The following is a 13,911-nucleotide window of genomic DNA, read 5'->3' as shown; positions in this document are numbered from 1 at the left end:
CCCTACCACGGCTGGAGATCGGCACTTCCAAAACGTTCCTTGCCAAATTCTTGCGAGTAGGAGAGACTTTTTTTTTAAGGGAAGCCCTCCTGCCATTCTAGAATCCAGGGCTACTTCTGTGGTAGCTGGATTATTGAAAACAGGCAGTCCTTTTCAATATCTGCAATTCACAATAAATGGCTTACATGAAACCTTTGAGGAATATGTTTAAAATGTTCCAAATTAGTGCCACTAAAATGTAGATGACAATATTCCCCAATATATGGACTAAACTGACCCCCCTACACCTTACAATCTTTATTCTTCAGATTGAAACTATTCATTGTGTTCTGCATTTCAGTCCCAAATTGAGCTTCAATCAGTTTTTGCGTGACTAACTTTAATGACAAAAAAACCCTATATATCATTCAAGAATTATCATTAATTTTGTTAAATATTCTTGTAAGACATGCTAACATATTTTAAAATATATCTAGGATTGTTAGGACCATTATCTAGATGTTAAAAAAGGAGAATAGGGCTTCCCTGGTGGCACAGTGGTTGAGAGTCCGCCTGCCGATGCAGGAGACACGGGTTCGTGTCCCGGTCCGGGAAGATCCCACATGCTGCAGAGCGGCTGGGCCCGTGAGCCTTGGCCGCTGAGCCTGTGCTCCACAACGGGAGAGGCCACAGCAGCGAGAGGCCTAAGTACCGCAAAAAAAAAAAAAAAAGGAGAAAAAATCACCACCAGATAACAAACTAAAAGACAAATTTTTCTGTGTTCTGCTGATAAGCTCTATTAGCGTTTATCAGTTGCTGAGTTGCTAAATCATCTCAGGAATCCCAAGCAAGAGATAAAGTTTATTATGACTCTCATAAATTCAAACCCTAGTAGTATGTTCCACATTACATATTTTTAGCTACAACGTTTTCTGAAACTTTTCTGTCAATGTTTTACCAAGAACGACTTTTTTACCAGCCTAGAATAATAAAGTGCCTGAAAGTGGTGTGTTTGCCTATGAGGGATCCAGAATGTTTCTTTTCTTTCTTTTCTCCCTCTGGAAGTAGTTAATAGTATCTAACAAATTCTATCTATCAAAAGTAATATTATGATAAGAATTCAGTGTTTTATAGTAGCTCAATGTTAGTGTAGAAGCCTAACTGCAGCCATGCAAACTAAGCAAATACCAGGTCAATGAGAAGCTTAAACAGAAAGAGAGAGAAAAAGAAAAACTGCCCAGTTCCAAATTCCAACTCCTCTGCCTAGTACACCAAGTTACACTGCCTCTTGGAATTTTTCCTGTTTGTCCACAGTCCCCTTCTGACACATTAAGAAATCTTGCAATTTCAATCTACAACAAAGGATATTTTTTTCCTTTTAGCGTGAAAATAATTATTTCAAAATGCTCATTCTATCATTTTATTCTTGCATAAACAATAAAAAATACATAATCACATATTGCTGACATATCCTTACTTCAGTGGACCCAATACTTATGCAAGGGAAATTGTAAAATGAATACTAATTCTGAAAGAGTATTTTAATGCAAAGTCTTAGTATCAGCTGCAAAAGGTTTAGGGGCTGAGAAAACCTTTTTTTTTTAATCAAATTATATACCATGAGCTTCAATTAATTTAATGCTGAAGTTAGAAATGATTGACCAAGGCCATATTATGTTGTAGCGATGAAGACTTAGGTAACACTTCTCTATGTTTTCATAATAAGCATAGATACACTCAGTTTATATAAACATATTTCTATCACTTCAATCAGTATCACTGGGTTTTTGTAAAGATTAGACGGAAAATATTTGCATTGAATATCTTTTTATAAAGATTAGACGGAAAATATTTGCATTGAAGGGACACCTTCGGAGGTACTGAAATTTGATCAGAGTACAAGTATCAGAGCAGCATAAAGTGAATACCATAGTATTTATGGTTTGAAATTAACTTTACACAAAGGGTAAATAGCTCAGTAGAAATATGATGCCCTGTTCAGAGGGCTGTAGACAAACTAGAATTCAGGCATTTCTCAATTCAATTCAGTTTGAGCTCAGATTGTACGTACTAAAATAAAATCAGGAAAAAATGTAGATATTAACATAACTAAAACTATAAAGTAAAATTCTGAATAACAATTTAAATAGTAAAACGGTGATGGGTATATGTCATTTCTTTAAGAAGTGGTGAGGTGAAAAGTAAAACAATCTAAGAAACTATCTCCTCATAAATCCCCTTCTATAATGAACCCTTATCTCCCAAACCTACTTGTTCTACTCAGTTGAAGACTCTTATAATTGTCAAGGTTCTACATTTTAAAACTGTCTTTAACCTTAAGCTACACATTAGTACTAAGCATTTTGGATGATTTTTTGCAATATTATGTTAATTAACACATGAAAAATAAAACTATAATTAAAAGTTGGGTTTTATTTTTGCTGAAGCAAACTATCAATAGGATAAAAATAGCTAAATTTCTGGAAAACAAATTCTAAGGATAAACTACCCATACAAAAAAGAAAAAAAAGGCATGCATATAAAAGAATCACACCCATTAGTGCAAATGTTAAAGCAACTGGTCCGTAAGAAACTGTGTCTATAAATTTCTCATTCTCAAATATCTCTAAAAAATATATATTTTTGTAATTTGGTGCTTTGTAAAAGTTTTGCTATGGTTACCGAGGGGGAAAGGAGGTAGGGAGGAATAAATTGGGAGATTGGGATTGACATATACACACTACTATATATGAAACGGATAACTAATAAGGACCTACTGTATAGCACAGGGAACTCTACTCAATACTCTGTAATGACCTATATGGGAAAAGAATTTTAAAAAGAGTGGATACATGTATATGTAGAACTGATTCACTTTGTTGTACAGCAGAAACTAACACAACACTGTAAATCAACTATACGCCAGTAAAACTTAATTAAAAATAAAATAAAATAAATATTGGAGTTTTTTTTAAATTTAAATAAAAAATGAAGGAATTCACAGAAAATTGTGGTATATAATATCCTGGGGATGGGGGGTTGGGGGGAGATAAGACAATTTTGTGGCTATTCAAGGTATATGAACAGTCACTTTTTGTGGAAAGTCCAAAACAAAAATGGAAGTGGGGCACACCCATAATCCTCAGGGCCCTGAGAAAGGATCCCTGTATTCTAACCACTGCAACACAGCTTCTGCATCACCCCAACAGCATTTATTTCAGCAAAGCATTTTAACATAGAGCAATGTAGCTTTAGGGATAAATACAATAACTTTGAACATATCCAAGTTGTAGGTGAAAATGAAAAATGTATCACACCTCTATCTAAATAGGATCGGAAGCAGATTTTACCAAATAAATTCTTTCTTCTGAAATCCAAAAGTAGCGTAAGAGCAAAATTCTGACTTAAACAAGTATAATTCTATAACAAGAAATTCTGCTATATGCAGTCTGTGTAATAGATAAAACATCGTGACGGATACAAAGCCAGCAGTGGCATGACCCTGCCATTAAGAAAGGCATGTTTTCATTCTCCACGTTAATTTTTAAATGCCTTCATTCTATAAATTAACATTATCAAAAATGACAAAAAACTTTAAATTGAATAGTAACCAAAAATAATAGGTATTAGACTACCAATGGACACCTCTGTAAGAATCACATTCATTTTTCTCCCAAATTAGTGAAACCTGCTTTGAGAAACCTTTTAGTTTGGGGAAATTTTTAAATCGTGGGTGATTTTGAGATTCGAAAAAAAATCGTGGGTAACCTTGAATTCAGCAACTAATTTTCCTATTGTATTGACGAGGCATAGTTACTTAAGACGTTTGGCAATGAGTTATTCAGAACATTAGAGAAAACCTCAGAAAATTTGAATGAAAATTGCCGGAATAGAAGAGCTCGGATTTTAATCATGTCTGGGGAATCTTCAGTAGAATTCAGTTAAAGAAGAAAAATATAATTTACTCAGTGGCCACTAACATCCCAATAAAATGTTTAAATCTAATAAAAGATTTTAGCTCTGTGGAGTATATCCTCTGCTTACCTAAAAAAAAAACAAAAAAAACAAAAAAAATCTATTTCAATTTAAGTTTATTTCCTGTAATAGCATCTGCTCTGCAGATTAAGCACTTTCAGTGACTTCTTTTAAAAGGGAGAACAGAGGAAGAGGAGGGAAAACACGCAACGCTCTTTGCAAAGTCAACCATATGGCAACACCTGATGGAACAACCAGGAAACAACTGGTCCTCTGCAGCCTTCCTTAACATTGTCAGGGCTCCAGAACGTCTGAAAGCGTGAGTGTTTTGGGAAGAGACTCCGAGAGAATCTGGGCTCTGGCATGAATCAGCATTTTACGGTCCTAATGTCAAGGTGCAATGACCCCATCACTTCAAAGGCTTGACATGAAAGGGAAACCTCTTGAGTCAGCAGGTTGAAGTCTGCTGAGACCTCAAAACGGAACAGCAAAATAGAATATTTCAACCAAAGCCATTATTTGATTTCTGTTTGGTATAATGTCTTTTCTTAAAATTCTCTTGTGATGTACATGGAGTATGAAAGCTTAACTACAAAAAATCCAATGATAAATTAATTATTCTCATGTATTAAGAGCTACTCCATTCTTTGTAACTTCCAATTGCTTGTGATCGAAGATTTACACCCCAGGTTGTAAGGTAGTGTGCTCTGGTACATTTGTCCCCAGTTTTCTTCACACCACAAATTCTCATAATTGCTTAAGAGCATCCAAGTTGATTCTGCTTTTATGATATTTTTGCATACATTAAAGTGGGTAACTCCAGCCTCTCGTAATTACCTCGACAAAATGACAAAACATGATAGCCCAGCCAATCTATAATTACTCAAAATCTATAATTATAATATAACTATACAAACACACACACACAAATTCATGCAAAGTGTAATAAAGGTTTACCAAGCACCAATTAATGTGATGAACACAGATACACAATCTCAATAATTCATGACTAAAATTCAATGATAAGAAATATACCTTAATATCTGAAGGACCTACTGGATAGCACAGGGAACTCTACTCAATATTTTGCAGTAATCAATAAAGGAAAATTATATATATATATATATATGAATCGCTTTGCTGTACACCTGAAACTAACACCACATTGTAAATCAACTCTACTCCCATAAAATAAGTAAATAAATAAGACGTGAAGAGTCAAGGTTAAAAAGCCTTGATTCTTTCTCCAAGGAAAAAGTATACTTTTAGAATTCTCTCTCGCCCAAGAGCATTTATAATCAATGATGTTCCTGAATTTCTTTCCAAATCAAATTCACAAGAAGACTGAAGACAATCTATTTTAAAAATAAAATCGAAGGCACTCTTTTTAAAAGGAATTCGGAGTTATTTTCCAAACAAAAAGTGAGTTTTTCCAAAATAGATGCCATTTACACATATTTCTTCCATCTCTCTAAATGAATGGGTTTACGTTGCTTCAAAAGGCAGTGTGCGCAGCAGTTTTACAAAAGAACAGTATTTCTCCAACATCTCCATCTGCTGGCTTAGAGGAAAAGTAGATTTTATCTGCGGTTTCTTGAAATTTAATATTTTTATAACTTATTGTTATGAAATTGAAATATGAAACTATTAAATTATTTTTAAATAGCTTAATAGCTATTTGTCAAAGTCTTTCTGTTAAAAATAGGAAAGATTTTGAAGAGGACATTTACTATCTGATATTTTTAATTCCAAAGCCCTCTGTGATCAAATACTCATGTTCATAGCCCTTTTAGACAAGTTTTATTTTGTTTAAAATAAAACAAACTTACTAAAAAACAAAGTTTTAGTAAATAGTACATTAAACTTTATTAAAACTTTTTAGAATGTAAACATATGTAGTATTCGCCTAAAACCTGCTGTTGATTTTGTTAACCTATACACAATATGTGGTGTATACACATATGCCAATATCACATTTATTATTTTCACAAAAATGTTGAGTTACTGTAATAAATTGCTTTTGTAGAAAAACTACTAGAATATCTCCACATCCTCAGACTAAACTTCTTAGACAAAACCCAGCAGACAGTGCACAGGAAAGGCGTCCAGGCCAATAGGATTTGAAAACTATTTGAAAGAGCATTGAGGGGAAAGGTTAGGAAAAAATTAATTACTATAGGAACAGCATTCGTTTATTCTCTGACATCTAGAAGACACTCAGCAAATACTGAAGGGGGCAGGGGGGAAGGAAGGAAGGAAAGAATTCTTGAGGCCCATTACTGATTCAACTGTTGAATATCAGATACTAATTTATTTATTTTTCTGATTTCATGGATTTTCTCATATTGAAGTCTTATGTTTGAGCAACCTTCAGGGAAAAAAAAAAAAAAAACCTCACCTTAGTAGGCTCTCTAGCTAATCAGAAAGAAGGAGGAAAGGAAGTGGGGAGGGAGGGGAAAATAAAAGGAGAAAGTAAGAAATTGGAAATCTGTCTTTATTTCCTCAGGTACCCATGGAAACAAATGGGAACAAGTAGGTCCTTCCATTATTCCCACTGTGACTGTGAAAGAGGGAGTGGGAGGGAGTTCAGAGCCTGCACAGTCACTTACCCAGTTCAGAATATAATGACTTCATTTCGTTTGCATAATTTTAACCCATTCCATGGGTCCTGCTGGACCCTGAAAGCCCCATCGGCCTCAGCAGTTCCAAAGAAGTCCCTCCATCTCAGGAATACAACTAAATTAGCAGACTAATATCTTCTATTTTGAAATTATATTATTAAGGTTTACAACTCTGCTTTCTTAATATATTAAATTTATACATTACATTTAGGGTTAAATTTACCCTATGGGATTTTTATGGTTTAACTCGGAGAAAGGACAAGCTACTTTATGAACACTGATTGATGATACACATTTTAATACTGGAGTTAAGAAGCAGAATTCCTTAGATTTCTGGAGGAAATGGAAGAAAGTCGGTTGGGTTTCTATCAACATATTTGACACTCTGCTGCTTCCACTTCATATAGGAAAGAATCATGGACTCCCCTGACTGAGAAGACAAGGAAACAAAGGCTAAGGAGGAAAAGCCTTGAGCACGATTTAAGTGATCAAGACTCAACTTAATAAATTTGATATGAGAGATCTCCATTCATTTCTCGACTGCTGACTTTGTGAGTGTAGTTTATACAAGCATCTCTCTCTCTCTCTCTCTCTCTCTGAAAAGAGGTAAACTAATTTTACATTTTCTATTGCTCTTGGAAAAAAAAAAAAAGGATACAAACACTCCATTTCCTTTTGCAAACTCTAGATTGTAAAATTCCCAAAGGAATGAAGAAATTGAGTGCCTGGTCGATGAGTTAATGTCAACTCCAGAAAATTCTATTCAATGAGTCTCTCTTCCGTACCAGGGCCTCAACTAGCCCTGCTCAGCAATCAGTAAGACTACTTATAACACGGGAGTTGCAGAGACCATGGCTCTGAATTCCCGTGTCGGAAACTTGAAAATGCATTCAGTTCCTCACCATCATTTGTCTTAGTGTCCTAGAATAATCCATGGAGGAGAAAATTTGGGACGTGGAGACATGTAACTTTTTATTTCAGCTCCATTCTCTAAGGAAAAAAAAAAATCTGTGCAAAATGAAGATATGATTTTCCCATTTTCTCAGAATTATGGTCAAGCAAATTAAATTGTGTTTTTTTAAAATGAAATCTCTCTCTTATTACATGGATATACTCATTCTGTGGAAATGTATGGATTTATATATGTGTTTAATATATGTACAGTTTCTGCCTTCATATCCTATTTCAATAAAATTTATATTAAATAAATCTATCCAAAAATATTGAGACTGAGGACCTAAACTAGTCACCTAACCTTACCTAACCATTACTTTTTAGTCTTTATAAAGGCCCAGCACTGTCATTCAGCATTTGGAATGAAGACATATTCATTGCTTTCAGGGGACCTATCTCCTGTGCTCTCAGCCAGGCCCTGGCATGATTTTCACCAATGAGTGAACTTCTCTGTCATTGACCATATATTCAAATTCTTTTCACCTTTTAAAAATCTAGATCCTTCCAATAATCATAGTCTTGCCTTAGGTTCATTCCTTTCCACAGCATTTTCACACTAGTATACAATTACATACGGTCAGATACTTAGCACAACTGTGTGTCAAACTCACAATTCAGGAAAAAAAAAACAGAAACCTGATATCAAATAAAATGAATAATCAAACTCTAATAGGTAAACAGGTCAAGCATAAAAGCCTTCAAAACTTAAACTACAGCTGGTTTCTTTGTATACATACATATATATATATATATATATAAATTTTCCAAGATATATATTATTATATTCTTCTATGGAGTATATTTTTTAAACTGCAAATCCACTTAAGCCTCTCTCTCTCTCTCTCCTCCCCACCATGCCCAGCTGCTTTTCTCACTTAGAACCAACATGTGAAGAAAACACACAACACTGAAATCTTCTTAAACAGGTTTTCATGAACAGTTGACTTCTAAGCATCTAACAGGACCATGATGATGACCCCTGCTCTATCGGTCAAAGCCAGCGGTTTCGTTCCTTCATTCATTCGGTGGACGGGAGCTTCAAACCGAGCGGATGCTGTTTCTGACACTACAGTCAAGCTAACCCATGGGCTCTACGATTAAGGCTTATCACGGAGCAGCGGGACGGCCACCAGCTGCCTGTCTACCGTGGGGACTCCGCGGTCAGCCTTTCTCTGCGGTCATGTTCCGCTGGCTCCTTTGCAAGTAGCCAGAGTGGGAGGGGAGCCATCTGCAAGTCCCCCCGCGAGACTGTCAACTGTGCAATAAACACTGAGAATGTCAAGTCCGAAAAGAGTCCCCGCAACCCAGCCGGCAGGAAAGGATGCCAGCCGCTGGCAGAGGGCAGGGGGTCCGGGGACGGCCGCGCCTGGACCCGGGCCCGCCGGCCTTCCCACGGAACCGCGCGGGGACTTAATTGCTTGGGTCCCAGCACTCTGAGGCCTGGATGGAGCTCCGCGGCCGGTCCCCGGACACCGCGCGCCGCGCCGGGACTAGCAGGACGGCTGCGAAGACTAAAATGGCTGGTCGGCGGCTTCTCCAGCTTCCGAACTCGGCGCATCCCGCCGCTTTCGGGTCCTTTTCCTCCCGCTGCCTCGGCGGGAGCCCCGCGACCTGCGAACCAGCGCCCCGGCCGGCAAGGGCCCGCGGCGCCCAGGGCACGCTCGCCGCTGCGCTTGGGCCGCAGCTCCCGGGGCCGCGATCCCCGGCCTGCGTCAGCCGCGCCGCGCCCCTCGAGGGGCCTCGGGTGCCGAGCGCACTGCGGGACCGCTGTGACAACGTGTCCCGTCTCGGGGGAGCATACAGGCTCACGGGGTCCGCACGGGGACCCCGAGCGGGGCCTGCGGATTTCAACCCGGGGCCGTGGCGTCTACCAAGCAGCCCGACGGCGCGCCCCGGGGCACCGCGTGCTCGCGGGGCACAGGGGTGAAGGGCTCGCCTTGAAGACTCCAGCTACGCCGGGAGCCCCGCACCCAAGGGCGCCCCCTCACCTCCAACACCCACCCCACCCGAGCCCCAGAGCGCACACTCCCCGCCGCCTTTCGCTGGCTCTTCACCGCCCCCCAGGCCCCAGCCAGCGGGCATCCCCACGATCGCCGACACCTTCCCCCGACGCTGCCACACGCACGCGCGCGTGCAGTCACTGCGCCCCGACACCGACACGCAGGAACACACACACACAAACACACACACACACGCCAGCCCGCTTTCCGCGTGCGGCCCCCCGAAAGGGCATAAATATTCCTTACTCACAAGCATTGGTGACTGCGAAGCTGTTGGCTACCTCCAAATTGTCGATGTGGGGTGTCAGTCTGAACTCCGAAGTGGAGAACTGAACCATCCCTACCCGAAATGCACTGTATTCCTGATCGGCGCCCCTGGGAAACAGCCCCCCTGCAAAGAACAAACACCAAGCGGGAGGACAGTGTCAGCGCCCGGCGGAAAGCAGGGGAGCCCGCTAGCGCCCGACTGCCCCGGAGCCCCTCGTTCACACTAGCAGGCCGAATAAACATCCACGGACCCGGGAGCCGGTGTGTGTGTGCGTGTGCGGGGGCGGGGGGCAGCAGCATCCTAGGCCGAGGGTCAAGGCACAGGGGGGCCCGAGGGCAAGGTGGGTGGCCAGAAACGTCCTCCCTCCCTAGTGATCACAAGCTGTGCATTCAGAACCCCTAGAGAACCTGAACAAACCGGAAGATGCTGTGACGGCAGAAGGAATAAAAATCTGGGGGTCATTAATGAGAAGTCCTTTCCCTCTCTTGTTTCAGAGGCATAGTCTTCTGCCCTTGCCTCATTTTAAGAAAAACATATATATTCCAGGCAGTTTAAATCTGGAATGCAGTCAAGGTATGACATAAGTCTACATGACATGAATTAATTTGTCCACCGTGAACAAAGATACCACCAAATTATGCACAATTCAAAAGCAGAGCACAAAGGGTACCTACCTATCTGTATGCTGTTAGAAGAGACACCAAAAATCAGTCCCCACAAAACAGGAGAAAGGAGGACAGATATATGCATAATCTTTTGCATTTCCAAGAAAAGTAGAGCATCCACAAAATACCCTTTTTTTTCCCCCCTTTTCCTCCTCTTCCTTCTTTGGCCGTTCTCCTCGGCAAATTAGATCCTCTGCATTTTGAGACAGCAATGTAGCACCGAGCTGCTAGAAACCCGACGTGGTGGCAGAGGAATCCCTATTTCCCAGGTCCTGCGGGTGGCTGCCTCCCTGCGCCCGGTCCCCGCTCGCGAAGTCCGGAGACTGGCTGGATGCAGCTTCCAGCAGGCTGCCGCTGTGGTCCCAGCGCCTCGGCACACTCAGCACCCTCCCATGCACTCACACACTCACCCTCGCGCGCTTCTCCCTCTCCCCGCTCTCACACGCGCGCGCGCGCACACACATACACGCACACACGCGCACACGCGCGCACACACACACACACACACACACACAAACGCACGCACGCGAGTCTCAGAGTCGGGTCCGGCGCGCGTGCGCGAGTCGCGGCGGGCGGGCTGCCGGGGCGCCCCGCCCCCCGCGCGCCCAGGCGTCGCGCGCGCGGAGCTGGGAGCGCGGCTCGGAGCCGGGGCGCCGTGGCCCCCGGGCGAGACCTCGGGTCTCGCGAGCTGTCGCGCCCACCGGCGCTCGCCTTTCAGCACCGCGGACAGCGCCCCCGCTCCCGCCTGCGCGGCGTGGCTCTACCTTTGTGCCGCCGCGGCAGCTGCGGCGCCGGGAGCTGCTCCAGCCCGGACCGGACGCAGCAAAGCCCGTTTCCGGCTGCCGTGCGAAGCCGAGTGGCTCCGTGCTGCTGGCGGTGAAGCGTTCTCTCACCAGGCCCTGCTGCCTACGATACAAGTAATTATGATTTTTATCTTCCAGAGCCTGTAAAACCCACCTAGCAATAGAGAAACGCTGCCTCCCACCGCACCTGATCCACCAGGAAAGCAAGCGAGCAAACAAAACACCCATGAGGAGGGGTTCCAAAACTGTCAACTTTAGCTAAATGGGAGGGAGCCAGGATCCAGGGAAAACCCCGAGGTCTGTCTTTAAAGGCCAAAGCCGCACAGAAGATCAAGACTGAACCTTTGAAATACTTTGCATGGAAATCCCATCTTTACACTGTGCCCAGCCTGCTGCGTGCGGGTCCCTCTCGCAGCTTTCACTGCAGACTTCCCCCCCTTCCCCCCAACCCCGTCGTAGAGACATGTGTAGTCTTGGCTCCGTAGAAGTCTATCTTTACACAGCTTGAAAGCAGAAGACTCCGTTTCAAGGAAATCTTCGTAGGAAGCCTGGACTTCCCCGTGGGAACTTACGGGCCTCACACTGCCTGACAAAATGATGCCTGGGACCTGCTGTGGCAGAAATTCCTCACTCCGTCTATGGCTTTTGCGGTTTAAACGAAGAAATCAAGGACGACTGAATACAAGTGACTGTTTCCAGAAGCAGGAGATCGGAGCCCACGATACGGAAGGCGTAGCCTGGTAATATGTCAGAACGCCAAGAGTTAGTCTACCGTGCTGCTTTCCTGGGCACTCGTCCCAGGAGTATCATTCGCACAGCCTCCTTGTTGACTGTAGGTTCTCATACTTGACCCTTAATCACTTTGGGCCTCGATTTTTTAAAAAAATGAGAAAGATGAGCAAAGCAGCCTCGATGGCTCTCTAACCCTGTAATCCTGATTTCAAATCATGGTCTTTCCCTGTTTTTGATTTTCGGTATGTTTTCCTAAGCCAGGAAGTAAAAATATCCATAATCAATTATTAAGTTTTTTATACTACAGGTAAAAATACCTCCCAGTTTTATCACCAAGAATTTATTTTAGTCCATTAATGAACACTCCTCTGCATATAACAGGTGTTGTGAGTCAAAATGCATTTAGCCTTTAAAAAAAATTAAAAAGGAATAAAATGGTAAGGAAGACATAAATAAATATATATCCAAGTTTACAGTATAAACAATAATTCAATCTTATACATCTTATCTATTCAATCACTAGCTGTGATGTAAGGCACCAAAATGATTTGAATTATTCTCTAAAATATTTTTAATGTGTAAAAGAATGAATAACAGCTCAGGGCAAAATAAAAAATACTTTTTTCAGCCATATTTTTTCTTCATTCAATTTTTTTCCACAAGAAAAACTTCAACTTTATGCCAAGTAACTAGGAATGAAAGAAGAGAGAGAGAGAGAGAAAATTAAATGTGGAGAATTGGTCATGGTTGAAGTATGGGTCAATGTAAATTAATTTTTTTTAAAGAGGACTTTTTAAAAACTATTTTCATCTTTATTTTAAAGTCAGGGAAAAAGTTGACTGAATTACATTCTATAAAAACAAACAATATAAAATAAGAATTTGCTGAATCATAGAAGCACCTTTCCTAGTAAATAATATGTAATAACTCAAGGCAAGTGTTACTGTTTAGTGACCAATTATAATTCATGTATAAAATGGAAATAATTTTAGTAGGCATGACTTGTAATTCAACTGTTTTTCTGTTAATGTGTCTTTCACAAGGCATGTACCTTTTGCGTCATATATAGATACATCTCCTGCAGTATTAGCATCACTGTACTTATATTATCATTCATGGAACTTTTTCAAATTCACTATAACATTTATTACATAACATTTTTCAGGCATAGAATACTGTCAGTATCAATGTGATAAATTTAAATTGGCTGAAGGAAGTGGTTATGCAAATAAATGAAAAATACTGCAATTTATTTTTAATACTTAGAAACTCTGTTTCAAGAAAATACCTCAAACTGATCAGTAATAAAATCAAATTGAAAATTTCAAAACTACCAGGGCTACAATTGAATAGCAGAGCGTGCTCAAAGAAACAGTTTGCTATTTTCTGCCCTCTGCTGTTCAGTTTTGGTAATTATCTAAAATGTAAGCGTTTCTGAAGCAAGGATAAAATTACAGTATAAACGGAAGAAATAAAAATATTATCCATTCTGTCATTTGTTCGTTTGCTCGGCTGCTTTTACTGCTGCTGCTTTGTGTGTATGTTTAAATATAATTTTAGCATTAAGGCTAGAAATAAATATTATACATAAAATCTTCATTTCTGTTTTCCTCAGTCTTTGTTTCAATATAGGAAATAATAATTTCCTTTTTAAATCTGGTTTGCAATGCTTAAGATTTTATATATGCGTACATAGTCTGTGAAGTTTCAACTTGTGTTCCGTAATGAAAAAGCATTAAGGAAAGTCGTTATATGTGTGAGGGGGTGGGACAGGGGCAGGGGGGTGACAGCTTTGAAATGACTGGCAGAGCATATTTTAGCTGAATTCGTTACCAAAATTGGATTATAAATGTCAGTGCCCTAGTTTCCCGTGATGAAGCTTCGATAAGGTGAAGATCATCACCTGCCTTCCTA

The 13,911-nt window shown here is 40.9% G+C and overlaps 1 protein-coding gene across 4 annotated transcripts in view; it reads right to left on the bottom strand.

Moving 5' to 3' along the window:
• The window catches only part of GRIA2 (glutamate ionotropic receptor AMPA type subunit 2), a 173,307-nt gene extending 161,853 nt beyond the window's left edge, over nucleotides 1–11,454 (bottom strand). Inside the window, exons 1-2 of one of the 4 annotated variants that reach the window (XM_007461877.1) lie at nucleotides 11,227–11,454; nucleotides 9,780–9,920 (exon numbers count right to left, since the gene is read on the bottom strand). In XM_007461877.1, the coding sequence (XP_007461939.1) occupies nucleotides 9,780–9,867 (88 nt within the window). In that variant the 5' untranslated portion in view covers nucleotides 9,868–9,920; nucleotides 11,227–11,454. Of the gene's footprint in view, nucleotides 1–9,779; nucleotides 9,921–10,471; nucleotides 10,847–11,226 lie in introns of those variants that run through there. The other 3 variants (XM_007461875.1, XM_007461876.1, XM_007461874.1) reach the window with 3 other exon arrangements.
• Nucleotides 11,455–13,911: the final 2,457 nt, after the last annotated feature.

This window comes from Lipotes vexillifer, unplaced genomic scaffold (genome assembly GCF_000442215.2).
Source record: "Lipotes vexillifer unplaced genomic scaffold, Lipotes_vexillifer_v1.1 scaffold214, whole genome shotgun sequence".
Classification (NCBI taxonomy): Eukaryota; Metazoa; Chordata; class Mammalia; order Artiodactyla; family Lipotidae; genus Lipotes; species Lipotes vexillifer.
This window is presented reverse-complemented; position numbering and strand designations above follow the sequence as displayed.